At 38.9% G+C, this 20916-nt stretch overlaps 1 protein-coding gene across 4 annotated transcripts in view; it reads right to left on the bottom strand.

Moving 5' to 3' along the window:
* LOC134804701 (uncharacterized) overlaps nt 1-20916 on the bottom strand; it is a 34378-nt gene that overhangs the window by 8836 nt on the left and 4626 nt on the right. For 3 of the 4 annotated variants that reach the window (XM_063777846.1, XM_063777849.1, XM_063777850.1), the window contains exons 5-9: nt 20078-20406; nt 17207-17320; nt 15887-16574; nt 3998-4025; nt 3725-3802 (exon numbers count right to left, since the gene is read on the bottom strand). In XM_063777846.1, coding sequence (XP_063633916.1) covers nt 3725-3802; nt 3998-4025; nt 15887-16574; nt 17207-17320; nt 20078-20406 — 1237 coding nt within the window. The remainder of the gene's footprint in view (nt 1-3724; nt 3803-3997; nt 4026-15886; nt 16575-17206; nt 17321-20077; nt 20407-20916) is intronic. The other variant, XM_063777847.1, reaches the window with a different exon arrangement.

Below are 20916 nucleotides of genomic sequence, written 5' to 3'. Positions count from 1 at the left end.
AATTATGTGATCTGACTTTGAGTGCACGTCAACGTATATTTAACTTATATCCTTAGGTATCTTACGTGTGCACAGAAAATCAAAAATATTTTCTAGTATCAGAACTATAATTCCTACTACACAAAGTGTGACCAGCTCAAAATTTTTTGAATTTCCCGCCAAACATTTGTGTAATATTTCAGTAGCCAGACTCTATAAGCTCGTATGCAAATTTATTAAAAAACGCTAATTAAAAACAATGGAAATATGAACAATATTTTTTGCACTTCGACGGTTATCACCTTCGAGCAACACCGGCTTCCGACACATCGGAAGGGAGGGGCCCAAGCGATATCTCACCGTACAAATCTTTCTGCCATTTTTCGCGGGGGGAAAGGTGCACACAGACGCACTTCTCACACACTTACATACAAAATACAATCTGTAATGGCGACACAAATACATAGAAAATGACACACGTCAAAGACAAATCTTGCAAACCTCGATCTCTTTTTGTGTACGGACGAGTGACAAGTGTCACAACACGCACACTAACACATTTTCGTTGAAGTATGTTATTGTATTCTGAGAGATGAGAAGTCGGATTTGTCGCCCGACCGATCCGCAATTTGTACTGAGCGAGCAAAATCGATAAATCCAACAATTACATGAGACTAAAATATAATAATTGTGTTTGAATGTAATTAAACGTATGATATGTAAAAAACAATATTACTTACATATGAAATGTAACACTTTCTTTTTGTATATTTGATGTCCCCGACCTCTTTTTATAACAAAAAACCGAGCAAACAGGCATTTTTGTGCAGCAGTGTTCACGCGCGCGTCTGGACTCGGTCTAGTGAAAAATCCAAGTGCAACTAGTTTTATTACCCGCGCTAGATTAGATTGACGCGCTAATCTTGTACCTCGGCAGAGGGGAAATAGTGCGGATGCCGCCTCCCTTCCGTGTTGCTCGAAGGTTATCACACTAATGCGGATACGAATGCCGCTCTGATGTACAAGCGAGATAGCACTATGCACGTTTTTACCGGAGCATGGTGCGTACTCGCATCCAATGTGAAGACCGCTTTAAGATTTTTGCAAAAGTGTGGAGCGGGCTATAGACTGGCCAGCAAATACCCGGCAGTAAAATTATGTGACAGCTTCAAACTGACACCTTAACCTACTCGTATTTAATATAGAAAATTGACAAATATGTATCCATGGATGCAATACTATAAGAAAAACTTTAAATCAAATAATCCATTGAATAGCAATAAATAAGTAAGAACGTATTTTGTACATAATATAAAATGTGCATAAGCGACGAATTTATCGATATGATCATCCAGAGGCAAAACAAAAATAAATTATTAAGAACGTGTATGAACATAAATTAAACAAACCGAACTGTGTATTTATACGAACATCGACATCGATAACATTTTTGATATGGTTCTCGCACTGTGGCCGAATAGCGCACCCGTACATGACTTTTACGCTAAGTAGATATCAACTTTATCTCATTTACATAAATTTGATTTTTGTACTAAACAATCCAAAAATCCTTGCGAAAATCGAAAATGTAAAAAATATTGAAATATTACTTGAAATAATAACTACTTACCGATGATATGAAATGCCTCCATATCTAATATTTTTTGTTCGGCTAGTGTTTTTACACTCCAAAATGGAGCAGCACGGCACATTTGTAATTATTTGTACTTTTTACTGGAATCGTTTTCACATCTGACATCTCAAAAGCGCCATACTGAACTGTCACACGACTGACAACAGTCTGTGGTAAAATTGAATACAGCTGACCTTAATCTTGCCACACGCTAATCACGCTATAGACTTACGTTTCACTTCTATTACTTCTTTGTTTTGTGGATTAATCGGTCACAGAACACAGAGCTACATAGACCTACGTGCATATGCATAAAGTTCATAGAAGGTAGGATCGTATAGAAGTGGTATACGCGTGCCTCCGTGAGGGACAAAACATACGCAAATGCGACACTGTGATTGGTCGAATTCATTTGTTTCCCACCATTATCCATACTAAAAAAAAGGTGGGGAACAAATTGAATGTGAGACTGTGACAAGGACAAACAATAACAGCTCTTTCGCTGCTACTCCTACTGAAAGATACATAAGACTATCCCGTTCTGTCAGTTACCCCCACCACTCATGCCAGATCCAGGTATATCCTAGATTCATGATAAAGTTCAATTTCAGTTTTGACACTTCGGTGACGTGGCGTCCGAGTGACAGCAATTGTGTTTGACACGGCGTCGAAAAGGTTAAACTATGCTTTGTGTGAAGTTTGACTTCGTCTCCAAAATAACACTACCTACATAAAGTATACCTACGAAGTTACAAATAAAACTTCGATCAACCACTAGTAGGTATATGGGAAAAATATCGATATAGGAACCCTGCAGATCATCAACGTGGTCCTTACTTTCATAGTAATTTGTAAATACATATTTAAGTATGGACACTAATATTGCTGTCAAGGGCCCAAATACTGCAGTAGAGTTCATCGTCATAAAATATATGTAGGGTAGGTATGTCAGATACCGTCCACTTATAGGAGATGTCAACTTTGAAATGCGAAAAAAAATCTTAAAGTAGGTCTCTTACTTAAATGTGTTGTATTTGTTTGTATTGCTCATATTGTCTATTTAAGGTTAATATTACGTGACCTGAAATAATATTTACGGTCTATTTTATAAAAAATATAATTTATAAAAGTAGTGTTATTCTAGTTTCCGTCCACCTATGAGCTAGTTTCCAGTGGTCGGAATTTAATTTTTAATTTAACATAATTGAGTTAAAAATTTATTATATATTTCATTTTGAGTTCTTATGTTATATATAAATCCGGGCAGAAGCTATAAAACCAACTAAAAATTGTTGGTTTTATAGCTTCTGCCCGCGACTTCGACCGCGTATAGGTAATGAATAATGATTATATTCGTGATAAACCTAACCTATGTCCTTCCTTGGGACTCAAGCTATTTTCATACCAAATTCAACAATCCTTCATAGAAATCGGACCAGAATCAATTGTACAAAATACCATTTTATTCACACACCACACCGTTGACAAAGGAGGGGACGTAAACTAAATGCCTGCTTTAATAGGCGATACAGATCACATTGAGATGAGAAACAAATGTATTTAGTAGATATACATATTTAAATAAACTCACCATTCTAAATATTCTCCTAGCTATTTCGGTTTTCGTTCGCCCGTGGACGAAAACTAAATACTTCATAAAATTGGTATGCTAGTTTTCGTCCACTACCTTCATTTCTCTAAGATTTCTTTATAAAGTTCATAACTGATAATTTTTGGTTTTATTATACTTCGCAGTATACATACGTGCTAAAAATATTACTTAAAATAGCTAGAACAGTTAAAAAACTTACAACGAACATTTCCCGCTTAAACGTTTTTTTTCTTAGTTTTATGACCTCTGAAAGGCACGGATGCGAAGCTGCAACTAATATGTTTTATTTTTAATTAGCTCCTTGCGAAATATCATTTTTAAGTAGATAGATCTATTGTTTAGACTTTAAGGATTGCAATAAGTAGAAAAATTGTGCGGTAAGGTAGGTTTATATTCAAATTATACGCAATTCATTGTAGCAACTCCGCAAAGTGGACGGAACAGGCACTGGACGGCGAACTGACGCAATTACATAATAATTATTGTTTTGTAATTATTACCACCAATTATTAAGATGGGATATTGATTTCCATGGTTCCACATTTGTACGGTAACAGTCCAATATGTTACAAGATAACCTGGTAAACGAACATAATTAGGTACTAAGTATCCAATTCAATATTAACATCTCTCTCTCTCTCTCTTCCGGGCTATATATCCCACATGGTGATGGGGTCAGCTTTCCGTGTTATTTGCTTCCAACGAATATTAACATATAATAATTCAATATTAACATCAATTATTAAATTACATGCTTGATGTTAAATACTTACTTATTTTTGCCAGCCACTTCATAGACTCCTGAAACAAAAAAAAGTTGCTTATGACATGCATCTAATACAATGTAGGTATTTTATAATAAGGACACTTTAGAAATTGACACAAAACGAAATTATAATGAAATAGATGAATCGGGAGCAGACATAGAAGTTTATGTGGCAAAAACGAGTGATTGAGAAAATGTAACATCGATAAATCTAGTTATCGATAAGTCATAGATTAATATTTAAAATATGTAACTTCCACTCACAGTATAGTGTAGTAAATAAAGGTAGTGGACCCCGCAGTAATTCCTCAGCCAGAAAAGCTTTACAGTATGATAAAGTATCAATAAATAAAAAGTATTGTATAAATTTCCAAAGAATAATAATAATAGAATTAAAGTAAATACCTAAAGTCTTAAATCGTTAATATCTTTTTACGGAAAAATGCTCCGTTCAAACTTTCTTCACCAGACATATTCATGTAACGTATTGCAACAATATATGAAATATCAAAAAAATATTCCAGCAGAAATGCCAGTATTAATAAAATAAATTTTTTTGGCGTGTCTTGGACCGGAAAATTGCTCAGTCTAATTTTTTCACTGGAATGCCATTTTATTGCCGTTTTATACCTACAAAATGAAAATCTAAAAAAATTCCAGTCTCAGTTTTTAATAGTTCTATAATACACACATTTCGATACGCATTTTTTTTGGATTTTTTTACCCACTGCGCCAAATTATATTCTAAGATCATATAAGAAGAAAAAAATGACAGAGCAATTTTCCGATGAAAATGAGCGTCAAAAAAAGGAAGTATCATAAAAAAATATTCTCATGTTTGACAAAACTTTTAGATTTTTTTCTAGTATCACATACTGATACAAATAACTTATTTTGTAAAATAATTTTGGACTGAGGAATTACTCGGTTCAATATATAATCAGATTTGTGTTTTTACCTAACTTAGGAGTGTTTTTTTTTGGATATTTATAATGTTAGTCTCGGCTCATACTATACAATAACCAAGCTAAATTTCATCGACTGAGAAATTAATGCATGGGTCTCCATACAACAACTTGCTTCATTTACTACCCTATATTCTAAGCCATGCTTGTATGTTTTACATTATTTAAGTACTATTTAAGCGTATGATAGTCTTCATTATTGGATATTTCCCCATGATTTTTTATTTTATTTTAGCCACTCAGATGATTGATATTTTTCAGTGAACTCTGTTATCGAACGAGCGAGCGAAGCGAACGAAGACGGCACGTCCCGGCATTTCGATGTTTTTAAGCTGAACTGTCAGAAGATAGTTTGATACTCAATAACTAAAGTAAATTTGTTCTAATTTAAATGAAATTGGGTAAACATGTAGTCGAGGGCATTATATTTTAGTCATTAAATTATGAGCAGGCTTGATCAAGAGGTTATTGAGCTAGAAGAGCTTAGAAGGCCAAAAAGTTGTTTGTGAGGGAGCTTGCTATTCTGGTCATTTTATTTGCAAGAAAGTATGGTCGAGTTTGGTATCAAATGAAAGTGCTCGGCTTACACTTTTATAATATCGTTTTGTTGCTGACGTCACAGGCATCCATGGGCTACGGTTACCACTTACCATCGGGCGGGCCGTAACCTGTTTGCCACCATCATTGTATTATTTAAAAAAACTTTATTATATCGGAAAAAAACAGATATTTCTTTTGCGAAGTTTCTGACAATTGTCAAGATTTAGAAGAATTGTAATTCTTGACAGGTAATGAGTTATATGTCGGAATATCGTGGCAATTGTAGCCTGCCTGGTTACTTTTTAAAACTCGTATCTCACTCAAGTTTGACAGTTTATTTTCTTCGTAATCAAAATGCTGTCATTACGGTTAACACATTCAATACCACTAAGTGCTACGGGTTACGCTCGTAGCGCGTAGCCACGGTTTCGTCGTATGTAGCGCGTAGTCGCTACGAACAGTGTACCCGACAGTCGGGTTCTTGGTGTTGAATGTGTTAAAGAGGTTTGATGTTTATTAATTAGGTCTTGTAGGGTGACCATGATTGTAGAGAATTAAATTTGCCCTCACCAAAAAGTTAAAAATAGGAAAAAGTGTGGTTGTTTCTCCTAAATACGACGGTGATCGATCAATTATCAGTTACTGAGTGTACAGGATTAGTCCTGCTCGCGTCTCATGAATCATCCTGTATATTTGTAAGTCTATTTAGAGGTCCAAGCCTCCGCTTGACACCCACCTTGAGATTACGATCGGCTTATCCCCAAGTAAATCGTTCTACAAACTCCCTATAACCTACTTACAGCCACCTTAAGTGGCAACACTGGCGTGACGTCACTACCGGAACAGGCACCAACGCGAGCCGGCTAGTTGCTTGCAGTGTTGCCAGATATCCTGATTTTCCAGGATATCTCCTGATTTCGGGGTGTATCTCCTGATCTCCTGATTTTTCCGAAAAATCTCCTGGATTTTAGAAGTTCACAACCATTTAATATTATTACATAAATTTAACGCCAGGGTTCTTCAAGCCAATTTAGGGCGGCCATAAATTCAATCGTAGGTAGTGTGTAAGTGTAACATCAACCTTTGCCACAGTTTCAGAACGAAACGAAATTACCGATTATGAGCGATATTACCGATGGAATGGAGTGCGGACGCAAGAATACCATTTTGTGACGCCAGTATTTTCGTTTTGGGGCATTTATTCAATTTAAGGGGCACAATAAATCTAAAATTGGTGATTAAATTGGAAATTGCCACCAATTTAATTTCTGATCAAATCGGTCGATTTGATCACCTCTGTCTGGAGTAGTAGTCTGGACACGCCTTAATATATGAATGAAAATTATTTTTATGACATAAATTTTTGTCTCCTGGTTTTATTTCAAATCTCCTGATTTTTAGGACAAGTATCTTCTGGATTTTTCAGATTGGACCTGGCAACACTGGTTGCTTGTTCAGTACGCTTTGACTTTTACCCAAGTAACGACGTGTGTTCGTTCGCAAAGCGAATATAAAAAGTGAACTATCTACGTTTAGTTCTACAAGTGAAAGACTAAGGTGGACTATTTCCCTTTCTTTTAGCAACCTACGAGTTAATTTTATTGATGCCCCGGACGGCTTACCGCCTCCGAGAGCCATCAAATCACATTACGTTATTGTCTAATAACGTACATGCGAGCAGCGTGTATCACATCACCTGCTCCTGCTTTTTGAGTAAACGTGCGCACTACAAAAGCAAAAACCAGGAATGAAAGGGATCGTATATCCCTATATCTGACCCGTCGGCTCCTATCCGTTCCATACTGGAACCGTCCGACGGGCGGTCCTGCTGATCCGACGGATCGCTGTACATGCTATCGGCTCCGCCCGTCGGACCGACGGCCCGACGCTTCGCGCGACCGTTCCCTCTAAGCCTAATTGATCCGACGGATCGTCAGTTACAGCAATACTCAAATAGTATTCCTTTTTCAGGAATATGCCAACAATCCGAGAGATCCTTCTACTCACGGGCACCACAGCCTCCTCCTCAAAGGACCCGATCGACAAGCTACATGACGCCGTTCTGCCGTTCATGCCGTTAGATTGAAAGGACTGGCAAATAGAAGAGGTCAATATTCGAGAGCTCATTGGTGATCCACCCGATCTTAAAATAACCAACAAATTGCGCTATGCGATCCCGACAGCAGACATAGCAGCAGCTTACAATCTGAAGGAACTATCCGAAAAAACATATAAAAACAAGATTGAAGATGCTTGAATGGCCTTTTACCAGAGCCCTAATTTATGCCCCTTACTCACTGGCTGTTAAAATACACGGCAACAACGTCGAAAATGTTCTGAATACAGTTAGAACGATGAAACCACATCTTTGTAGCAGAGAAGAAACCGATAATTTCTTAAGAGGGCGCTCTTCGTCGCGGGGCTCAAAACGAGCCCCAAGCTCTCCAGCTCGGTCCTCAACCAGAACGAAGCGACTGAGGACCCCTGGGAACACAGAGAAGGCACAGAGCGCCACGCCGGACCCTATTGCCGCCGCACTGGCGAAGCAAACTGAAATGTTCGCCGCCCTGATGAAACAAATGCTGGCCGCCTCGAACAACACCGCCGAGCGCATCGTACAAGCGGTAAACTCAGTTAAAGACGTTCAAATGGCTGATGATCATACTATCGCTGAAGCGGAAACGTCCTATTCCGACATTGATATAGGATCGGACAACGAAAGCGAGGAGCGCCAAGAAACGCCAGTACCAACATGGGGTGACAAGACAGAAGCCATAGCGGGTCTCTGTTTTGACACGATCACTACAGAAGCTGAACCTCCTGTCCCAGCGGCAGATGCAGACATGGTAGCAAAAGGAGCTAAACGTCTTAACTCTGACACATGGAATAATGTGCGTTACAAAGAAGCAGAAAAAACGCTACATGGAACTCCGGTTTTCACTGCACTAAAAATCAACCCTCAGCTAAGCAAGATCACTCCGAAATGGTGTAATCCAGATATACTCTTGAAAATCGACAAAATCCTAGGAGTGCTCACGCATGCTTTTCTGTTGGAGAGACGAGCCTTAGAGGATAGTCTTCAACAAATAGCAAGAGAGGTGAATGACCCTCTGATTATCAAATCAATACACCAGAATGTGCTCTCAAGAGTCCGGGTACAGGCGTATCTCCGTCCAGGCGCTACAATACGTCTGTGGCCGGCGCTCCGAAATAATATCGATCAGAAGAGCGTTCTACTCATCCTCGGATATGGCGTGTGACACCGTCATGCAGAGGCCTTCTAAGACACACTTGTTTGACGAAGCAATGCTTTCAGAAGCTTTCAAACAATATGGCGGATATGAAAAGGTTTTTCCCCCGAAGAAACCTGAGTTCAAAAGCAAAATGCAAAACAAAACTCCCAACGCTGGGAGCGGGAACTTCAATAGGACAAGACAACCTCGACGAGCCCAAGGGCCAGCCAAACCATCTGGTCATCGAAAGAATCGTGCCAAGGACGCTCAAAGCTCGAAGAAGGACTCCAGAAAGCGCCCCACGCGAGCTGCGCATAATAAAAAATATTGACAATCAGTTTGAGCCGGGGTACTACGTCTAAGGGTAAATCAGTGGAGAAAATTAGGAGTAAATCAAACTCTACTAGACATAATAAAAGGATACAGGATCCCCTTTATCAAAAAACCCCCGTTAATGTGCCTCTCCAACAAAGACATCAAATCACTGGAGACGACGCCCAGCCTTACCATGGACTCGGAAATTCGGGGCCTACAAACAATAGGGGCGATAGAGCCAGCATCGGCTCCAACGGGGTTCCTGTCCCCTTTATTCCTGAAAAAGAAACCGGACGGCACTTTCCGGCAGATTTTCAATTTGAAAAACCTAAACAAATTTTTAGAACCAAGAAAGTTCAGGCCTATAAACTCCCAAAAAGTTCAGAACTTCTTACAACCACAGGATTACTTACTGAAAATAGATATTTCAAAGGCATATTTTCATGTGCCAATAATAGAGCAGTACAGGAGATTCCTGGTGCTAAAGGTGGGAGAAAGCCTCTTCCAAATGATGTGTCTGCCCTTTGGTCTAGCAACTGCACCTCAAGTCTTCGCCAAACTAACTAACTGGGTAGCAAGTATCCTAAGAAGCGAAGGGATCCGCGTGGTAGTGTACCTCGACGATTTCCTTATAGCGGGGTAGAAACCGTCACAACTAACAAAACAAGGAATTCGTGCCTGTCAAATACTAAAGTACCTCGGATGGCAACTGAACTCCGGAAAGACCAGCCAAACTCCATGTGAAAAACAAGAATACCTCGGGATTATTTGGAACACGCAAGCGGACGTAAAGAGTATAGACCACAAGAAAAACTTGCTTACGAGGAAACAACTATCGAAAATACTAACGGAACAAAAATGCACCTGGCGAGAAGCAAAACGTCTGCTAGGACGTCTAACTTTCGCGTCCTTTGTCGTGCCTTACGGGCGACTGCACTGTCGGCACCTCCAGAGAGACAACAACAGAATGAAAAGGTTCCCGGCAAGCAAAAAATATGCTCTGTCCCCGGAGACTATCCCATTGCATGTGGTGGCTAGAACACCTGTCCGATAACTCTGCTATTTTTCCAAAACCAACGACAATTTTTATATCGACAGACGCATCGGACTGGGGATGGGGCGCATCCATAAATGGCAGACACTAAAAAGGACCGTGGAACAGCAAGCGAAAAACGTGGCACTGCAACAGGAAGGAATTGTGGACAGTATTCATAGTCCTAAAGAAGAACAGGGAAATAGTACGAGGACAAACGTGCCTTCTACAATCAGACAACCAAACTGTCGTAGCTGATCTGCAGAAACAAGGGGGCACCAAATCATTGGTCCTGCTGAAGCTGACGAGAATGATATTCCAGCTCATCAATCAAATAAATATAACGCTTACAGCGAGACACATCCCGGGTCGATACAACGCTACGGCGGACAGCCTCTCTCGCCAACAAGAACTTCCGGAGTGGTCCCTGTCGAATTCAGTCATGGACATGATATTCAGCAAATGGGGAACGCTGCAGATCGACCTCTTTGCGTCAGCTCAGTCGAAGGTGGTACCAATGTACGTGACCGAGGACATACGGGATCGAAATGCATTATTCGTAGATGCTTTCTCCAGACATTGGAACTGGAACCTGGCGTGGATATTCCCCCCACCATGCCTAATGCCGAGAGTACTTTGCCACCTGAATAAAGCTCGAGGAATCTACTTAATTGCCTGCCCGAGGTGGCACAAAGTACATTGGAGAGCCGATCTCAAATCTCGCGCAACAGCAGCCCCGTTCACGATTCGAGATTTACAGTTCAATTTAATGGATCGCAGAACCAACCAACCACCTCCAGAAGTGAGAGACCTAGAATTGGAAGTCTGGAGGGTACGGGGTGGGCCTCCGAGATAAACACCTGGCCACAAGAGTACAAAGACCTCCTCGAAAATTCCTGGCGAAAAAGCTCTTTACGAACTTACCATTCAGCATGGATCAGATGGAAAAAATGGGCACAGGAAAATTCCTGTTCTATTAATGACCCGTCTCCAGAAAAAGTGGCAGAATATCTATGTTTTCTTCATCATAGAGAACATCTAGCCGCTGCAACAATATTAGTACATAAATCAGTGATTTGTAACTTTGCCAATCCATCGAGATCAGAATTAATCTCCAGTCATCCGTTAGTGAGAAACATACTTAAGGGCATATCAATATCTAAGCCTAAGGTTAAGAAACCTATATGGAATTTGGATGACATTTTAGTTGGTCTGAATAAAAGTATAGTAAATGAGGATAGCTTATATCAAGTCTCCAGATATACGGCTCTGCTACTGCTACTGCATTCAGGTAGACTTATTCACGACTTGACGTTATTAGATATATCACCTAGCAATTGCCATATTAGCGCCGACTCTGTCATCCTTCAACCGAGGTTTGGATCGAAAACAGACTGCACAAAATTTCGTCAAACCGGATGGGCCCTCAAGGCCAATCATATCAAGAATCTTAAGTCAGTATACTGGATTAAAAAAAATATTAGAGGTATCGTTGCCTCGGCGAAACGCTAGACAATCTTTGAACAGTCTGTTTATCACAGCTAGAGGGAAGGTACAAGAAGCCAGTAGATGCGTGATAGCCGGTTGGATAAAAAACTACTTCAAGGAACTTACATAAATGCTCCGCCTGGCTCCACCCGTGCTGCAGTGGCAATGACAACTAGTCTCTGAGCGGTTTAGACATAGAAGATGTCCTGTCTAAAGGAAACTGGAGATCGCACAAAACATTCTTCAGACATTACTATAGGCAAATCAGCCGACCACGTTTGATTAATACTGACAGACCTTCCAATCATTCCAATGCGGTCTAGTCTATTCTAAGAGGTATCGTTTTTAATTTACCCTTTAATTACTTGTAATAAGTAGAAATAAAGTGATTTCTAACAATATCTTAACGTGGTTCGACTAGGTTACTCAAAACTTAACTCTCGCTAGATGGCGCCACTTTCGCAAAATTTCAGGTGTTTTTTTTTGTGGAATGGTCTTGGTATTTGTATACTTAAAAGTATGTTTAGCGCACTCTTTAAGTAAATATTGAACTATTAAACTAAACATTGAATACTTCATTGTGCAAAAACCACCCTTTAAAGTCGACGAAGTGTTGCTGTCACGCTTTTTCCTACTATTACTCACACATGCAAACAGTATTTCCGTGATCCTTGTAGTAGACAATTTCACACAACGTAAGTATGCTGCAATAGCGTTGCGGTATGTTCGTGGAAATACGTGCAAGAGGATTGGGGTTCAAGACTGGTGCGAGTAGGTATTTCTTTTTGTTTATTTTTGTCCTTTTTGTGTTATCTTACCTTTAAACGAGCAATTATTATATATATCGATACCTTTGGGTTCAATTGGCGTAAAGGACATTTTGGCGAAAATGAGTTATATATACAGTTTTGTTCAGAATTCCAAGCGCTTCCGTTCTGTATAGTTAAAATTTCGATATCTCTTAAAAAGTTGCCTTTGCGACCCAATTTTTTACTATGATTTTGCAAAAACAGCTTAGCTCAGGGGGCGTAAATGACCAGTTATGAATTACATGTTCAAAGATGTTATCGTAAAGGTTAAAGGTAAACTTATTGGGATTAGTCCGGTTTCCTCGCATTGTTTTCTTTCACCGAAAAATAGGTATCGGTATATAAATAGGTTCCGGTAAATAGGTATCAAATGATATGTACAAAAGTTCCGAAAAATCATTGGTACGAGCCGGGGTTAGAACCCGCGACCTCCGGATTGCAAGTCGCACGCGCTTTCCGCCAGGCCACCAGCGCTGGCCCCAGATATTCAGTATTATCAAGTATTATCAATTACTTTATTAACGTTTTCAAAAAAAATATTCAATACCTGATTTTCACAGATTATGATCTTTTTGGGTTCTTGATGATGCAACAATATGGATTCTAATAAAGTTATAATCAAGTTATAATTTACTTACCTGGCCCCTATTTCACCAAGGTGACAGGTGTGACAATTCGACAAATGTCACTGTTGCTGACGTCACAGTCATCCATGGGCGACGGTTACCGCTTACCATCGGGCGGGCCGTATTCCTGTTTGCCACCATCATTGTATTATTAAAAAAACTTTATTATATCGGCAAAAAACAGGTATTTCTCTTGCGAAGTTTATGATGATGATGATGACAATTGTCACAAGATTTACAAGAACTTTCGGTAAATTTTGACAGGAAATGAGTTCTGTGTCGGAATTTCGTGACAATTGTCATTAGCTTCGCAAAATAAATACTTATTTACTGGCGATATAATGGGGTTTTTTTTTATTAAAATGTTGGTAGCAAACTAGCAGTTGCACACCGCCCGTCCGATGGTAAGCGGTTACCGTAGCCTATGGAGGCCTATGACGTCAGTAACAGTGATGAAATAGGGGCCTGGTAGTAACTAGTAATCATTGTGTTTTTCATTCATAGACAAAATTCCATTATTTTCAACCACAGGAAATTTTATACATTTATTTTTTATTGCAGTGAGGATGTCTTGATTGTAGAGTAGAGGTAGAGTATAATTTCTAATTATCTTTTTTAAAAAATAAACGAATACGCTTAGCCCATACTTAATCAATCGATTTTTGAAAATAAGAAAAATTAAATAATTAAATAAATAAAAAAAAAACAATACGAAATTTAGGTGTAAAAAAAATACAAAAAGTAATGTCCCAGCATACAATGACTGGGGATCGAACCTTCCGTTTGTAAGCAAAAAAGCGACTGTTTGCAAAACGCACCATGATAGTTCTTAGCTAAGCTGACGAACTTCGGGTACTTATTCTCGCTTCGGTCAATTAAGTACCTGTCAAGTATCAGTGTCAACAAAATTGCACTAAACATGACGGCACTACAAATTCGCGCCGTGGTCAGCCCGGCAACGTCGGAAATGGTATGGCAACGTCGCAAATGTATCTGTACACGACATTTGTGACACACATACGTAAAATTGATGAAAAGTTACATAACTATGATTTTTGCATGATTTCTGTATGAAACATTGTTTTCCTATTAATTTCGCGCAAACGAATATTCGAAAGTAGATAAATGCGGAAATATTTATGTACTGACAGTGTGTAGTTACTTAATGAAAGCGGATTGAATTGAGTATGAAAATCGAACCACCTTAATATGAATTATTATTGAAATCATCACGATACCATTCACAGTACACCAATCGAAAAATGCCGGCAGAAACCAAACACATCTCAAGGTGGGTCAGGCGGAGGCTCGGACCTCTAAATATAACCGTTTTTCCCCCGAAAGGGATAAAAACGAATATTTCGAGTCCAGCCGAAGCTTGACCCACCCATGGTCTAATAAAACATGGTCTTCTATTCCCAGAGTGACACGGGCCTACGTCACAATAACATTGCCACTTTATTTCAACATAACATGTTACATGGGTACATTATACCTATGGCTAATAAGTTAAAATATTTCTTTGTAATTTTATAAGTTTCATTTATATGTATTTTATCTTACATTTTACAATAACACGTCATTTTTAATTATTCGTTAGCAATATCTTCCGATTCACGAAATAAATTTCAGACGTTCGGGTAATTCTGTTTACATTACTGGCAACACAGGATAGCGCTCTCACATTTGACAATTCGGATCTAGATAACTTCATGCCCTGACCGTCATCCTTGTCGAACGCGTGTTAATTGTTATTTCCTTCTCGCTCAGTGTCAGCAGTCGCAGTGTTTTCCAAACTTTTCACGTCGTAAGCTTGGTAATTAATGTGTAACTGTGAATTAGTTTTTTAAACGTTTGTCTTGTATAGATAAATAAAGTTTAATTTAATACATTAGATTTGTTTTATTTTACTATGTTTCTACATGAATAACTTAAAATTAATGCCGTTAAAATAATTTTCACCGTTGGTTAAAATTCTCCCACATTTTAAAGTTTGAGAACCTGTAAACAGCATGATGACGTAGGCCCGTGTCAGTTAGGTCATACGAGAATCTCGGAAGAGAGTACCAGGCGGAGTATATTATTATACCATGGACCCACCCAAGTTTAAATGCGTTGCCGGCATATAAAGGTACTGAACAAGCAACTAGCCGGCTCGCGGTGGTGCCTGTTCCGGTAGTGACGTCACGCCAGTGTTGCCACTTAAGGTGGCTGTAAGTAGGTTATAGGGAGTTTGTAGAACGATTTACTTGGGGAAAAGCCGATCGTAATCTCAAGGTGGGTCAAGCTTCGGCTGGACTTGAAATATTCGTTTTTATCCCTTTCGGGGGAAAAACGGTTATATTTTTGGTTCTGAAAATCAATGTATTCTGTAAATCTGATCACATTTTCCTTCATTACTTTTCTAGGCCTGCCACGCGTCGTGTGTTCATGGCGCGGTCAAAGTGGACATGAATTTATTAACGTGTCAGTCCTATATGGGGTGTCTTTGGATAGATCTTTTAAAACGAATAGGGGTCTTCTTAAACCGCAGGCACATAGTAAAATAAGAAATGAAAGTGGTTCCTTGGAGCGTAACTGAACGCACGAAGCAATTAACCATTCGTATAGGGGAGCGTTCAAGTATTACGTAACGAATTTGGGGGGAGGGGGGTCTTGTAAAAGTTACGGCGCGTTACATGCGGGGAGGGGGGGTCAAAAATGTCCAAAAATTGCGTTACGTAATACTTGAACGCTCCCTAGTATGCAGCGAATGTAGTAAGTCTTTACAATTTATAAATATGTATTAATATTAAATTTACTTAGAATTTCTCATCGACATTCACGTTTTTAACTTTATCATGAGCATAGTCTACAATTATGTGGTTAAAGTTAGCAGAACAATTACCTTCAGTGATATGGTCAGTGCCGAGTAGGTTTTTATCTTCTCTAACATGCTCATCACGTTCGTCGTCTTGGCAAACTGCTTTTTCTGCACTAAATGGTTCCGTTATATGTTCATCTTGAGTGCCTTTCGATCCTCCATTACCTTTAGCAACATCATCACTACTATTTACTTTAGTGGATTTATTCTTTTTTCTGTGTTTGTAGTTTAATATTTTGTAAATAATGATTCTCTCCGTATCTGTGAGCTCTCTTCTTTTTAGGCTGTCGTCAATGTTGTCGTTTTGTTTGGGATCCGATTCACGGCCGTCGGTGGAGCTATTGTCGGAGGCGACCGACTCGTCGGACAAGCTGTCGTCGTTCTTCTGGAATATGAGTGTCCGCACGGCGTTCGTGTCGGCGTGGCCGGGGAAGCCGGCGGTGTCCTTGGTGGGCGGGGTGTGCTTGTGGCGCGACCGGTACTCGTGGTAGCTGTCCACGCCGAACTTGACGGAGTGCGGGTGGGACGCGCGGCCCGCCCGCTCGTCGGCGGGGATGGTGTGCACGGCCAGCTTGCTGTCGCTCTCCGGTACAGGCATCCACGAGTATCGGAAATCTCTTTCATTCCAATTACTATCAACCTTCGAATCTGCCGGTGATTTGGATCGCTTGGACGGACTCTTACTGATTACCCTGGATTTTAATCTGCACCCCTGGAAAGATCACGATTAAAAAGTGTAACGTGTAAATGACAAAAAAATGTGCATCTACATGTCAAAAAGTTTTTTTAATTGTATGGGTCAGTATTTTTCACGTTGCTTGGATACTGTGACAGTTTGCACTTATTATACTTATGTTATGTTTATCTATCTAATACCTTTAAACGAGCAATTTTTGTTTATACATATATATATTTTTCGGGTATCTCGGAAACGGGTCTAGCGATTTCGATGAAATTTGCTATATGGGGGTTTTCGGGGGCGATAAATCGTTCTAGTTAGGTCTTATCTCTGGGAAAACGCGCACTTTTGAGTTTTTAATATGTTTTCCGAGCAAAGCTCGGTCTCCCAGATATATATATGGGAGCCGATGGATAAAGTCCATAACTGCCGTTAAAAATCTCACATTTGAATAAACTTTATCTTGCATGTAACGTTGTTAAATACATTATTAAAGAACATGAAAATTTATATCTATACATCACATGATGTGACATTTTCAGAACGCTAATTTATCAAGGTATAGTACATAAGCTAAAATAGGATAGGATTACCCTGAAGCAAAGTTGTATAATCGCGTCAATGAGAACTATTATCCATGCACATTAAATTACATGTAACGGTACCTGTGAATCTTGCCTTCTGCTCTCTTTTTCTATGTTTCTAAATTCTTGTTGCAATATTCTTTGACGGCTGTCTTTCTGTTCTTGAAGACGGTGATCATCTTTGAAAGCATTGTTCTGAAAAACATAGAATTACCAATCACAGAGAGTATGAATTCTTGAAATCGACATAAGTTATAAATAAATAAAAAAAAAAATTATTTCGAACAATAAAAAATCCATATCACGAATAAAACTTGAAATTAAATTACTTAAAAATTAAATTAACATTTACAGTTAAAATATGTAAGTGACTGTGATGAAACTGTAATATGTATTTCATTACTAAAAAGAAACCTATGGCATTCTCTCTGGTCTGAAGGCAACTCGATAAAGCAGTGGTGTTCAAACTGCGGCCCGCAATAACGTATAAAGGATTTGGGAGAACAAACGGCCGTACAACCTGGCTAGAGAAATGGAAGCGCAAAAGCCATATGCCTGGTTGTAGTCGTTCTCTGGTTGTGGCCTTCAGGTTAACCGTTTGGAGACCCCTGCGTTAAGGAGTTGGTAATCGGGTGGTCTAGGTATTGCTGCAACATCAGGTCAAGGTAGGGTTTCTGCTCGAGAATTCTCGAGGCAAGAAATCTCGAGAAATTTGTCCTAAGTCGAGACGGGAAAAAAAAACACTCAATGCCTCGAGAATTCGAGAAATAAATCTCTTGTGATAAGTAAAAAGAAAACACGCGTATAACACGTGATGTGTCTATAGTGTTATTCTTTAGATAGTTAAATAAATGTAAACAATGTTTTTTTTTACATTTTCAGGTATTTAAATCATTTATTAGGTAGTTAACCAACCAAATAAAAAACTGCCTTGATCCATCCCCTATCCTAACGTTCTGGCTTCAACCGATTTTCATGTTTTCAAACTTTTGAACTGTAATGACGTGTCTTTTTATTAAAAAAAGCTTTAAAAAAATCAGTAATTATATAAAAATCAGTGAAAGCAAAATAATGTAAACTATCGTATACGATTTGTAATTGTTACATATTTGCGCTGAATTAATTTTCAAAAGTGTTTTTCAATAAAAAGACTCGTCAAAATCGCTTATCTTCTTTCTAATGCTAAAAAACGAATTATAGGGTCATGTAATAACAAATATACTAAATTACTATTGATAAATCAAATCATCTCGATGTATTCCTATTTGCAAAATATCCCAATTGTAGCAGCTTCATTGTTACGTTGACTATTTCGTAGTGAAACTTCTGTAAGTTAGTCACATAGAGTTAGATTTATTGACTTGAATATTCTTGCCTAATAAATGACCATAGGTATTGTGGTTTGTTTACATTTTGTTATATAGGTACCTAAAGAAATACACTATAGTATATCACATCGTCGGCGCGCACGCCTGCTCCTATAGTTTTTGTTTTGTTTGTTGTGGAATTTTTAATTAATAAGTGCAATTTATGGTAACTAAAAATTTACCTTATGTTTGATTATTGATCTCACCTACGATTCCTATGAGTCTGATTTGTAATAAAGCATAAAAATTAAAATAACATGGAGTCATTGAAAACTTTCAAAATTTCTCGAAATACTCGAGAAACTCGAGAAATCTTGGTCGAGATTTCCCGTGCCTCGAGAAATGAAAAACGTCGAGAAACCAGAAACCTAGGTCAAGGTTACCATGATTACCAGATAATAATTAATAAGCATTATCTAGCCTAGTTCATTTTTAGATTCCTTCAATTCCCACTAGTGCTTACACCCTGGCGGGTGCTGCCTCTGTGTGGGTCCCATGACACGGGCAAGGCAACATCCACTCGTTGTACCCCTTACATATCATTAAAGAGTCAAAAGGGCCTCTACGTGTTGACTTCATCTCCGCGCACGGCTCCCAAATGTTCGGCACATTATTGTTCCGTGATGGGAAAGAAGGGGTTATTCCCAGTAGTTACCACCAAGTTCTTACCAGTGGTAATTACTGGGAATTTTTTTCCCACCTTTTACCACTGGCACACCTCGGACACTGGCGATCAAATGTATGAAACAAACTCGCTCCTACGCACACAGTCTAAGCTCGTGTAGGTGAACGCGTACCTTGCTTGTGTGAGTGAGATAAGACGTGCTAGGGTTCCCGCCATTTTGTTGTCAAGTTCGATGACCTCAATGACTCATTATGCTGTAAGGGTGGGCTCTAATCTAATCTAAGCTCGATTTATACAATAGTTTCCTATTTTGAATCAGTTTAAACGAAGTAACAACATTTTTGTAAGGAAATTCAGGCCACAAAAATATTACGTAAGTTGAAAACATGATTTTTTGTTCATATAGATATTTTGTTGTTTTCAGTGTGATCTGATAGGTTTTGTAAATATTTGAATATTTTACGTGGCCTCCGCTCTACGCACCGCGTCGTCGCGTCCTTGCCAGCCGGTAACTGTGAGGTAACCGAGAGCGGGTGGGCGGCACTTTCAACGGGAGGCAGGGAGTGTCCATACTGTACGTTAGTACTATTCATTATACTGTGCCACTGGTAACTACTGGGAAAAAAAAATCCCACCTTTTACCAGTGGTAACTACTGGGAATAAAAATTCCCAATATTTACCACCAACTCGATTTGGTGGTAACTACTGGGATTTTTTTTCCCAGTAGTTACCATGTGGTAAAAGGTAGGAAAAAAATCCCAGTAGTTACCACTGGTAAGAACTTGGTGGTAACTAGTCGGAATAACCCGAAAGAAGAAGTATTTATTTAATCACTAGCTTCTGACCGCAACTTCACCCGCGTAGACTGATTCTTTCCGTGACAAAAAATATCTAGGAAACAACATTGTTTACCGTTTCAAATTTCAAAAAATAACATTAAATTGAATAAATTTACTTACGATTGGTCTAGTGTTTTTATTTTTGGGGAGGCTATTCAAAAATGCTATTGTATCCTTATATTCCTTATCAACGTTTTGTCTCGTCACTGCAATTTTATTAGCCGAATCTTGACTTTTCTTCTGTTTGTCTTGTTTACACGCAGACATGGACTCGCTGAGCGCTTGCGAGTAGGCGTCCTGCTCAAGGCTGCGATCCCGATAGACTATGCGCTCGTCGACGCGCGGAACATCCCGACTATCTCTTGTAGAGTGATTATATGTCGTAACAGACTTTTTCTTGTTTAACACAATGTCGGACTCCTTACTCCTCAACAATCCATTGGCATGACCTATAATATAAATTACATGACTTTAGTTTATATTATATTCCCGTAATTACAGTAGGTATACGGCAATATGTACAAGCATGTGAAACTCAATATGATTTAACAACTAAGCATTGCAAATTAACAAAATCATATAAGGTATACGATGAGTCGATGATGACGAGACACTGTCAGTGTTGAATGTAGGTAATTTTCAGACATGTAACGGATAGTTTGTTCGTTTGGAGCTGTGCATGAAATTACAGACAAGTAAAAATAGTATTTAAGGAGATATGTATCCCTAATTTAAAATGGCTCTGTAAGTTGTTGTGTGCGGCATCTCTGCATCGCGCAATACCTTTATCTCTGCAGCTGACAGTACTGACAAAGTAATTGTTTGGTACAGTTGAATTCACAAACATCTTTACAAGCCAATATTCCAAAAATATATTTACACGACCTTATTGTGTGTGTTTGTGCCGTGTAAATATATTTTCGGTATGTTGCCTTGTAAATATGTTTGTGAACTCCACT

Source organism: Cydia splendana, chromosome Z (genome assembly GCF_910591565.1).
Source record: "Cydia splendana chromosome Z, ilCydSple1.2, whole genome shotgun sequence".
Lineage (NCBI taxonomy): Eukaryota > Metazoa > Arthropoda > Insecta > Lepidoptera > Tortricidae > Cydia > Cydia splendana.
This window is presented reverse-complemented; position numbering and strand designations above follow the sequence as displayed.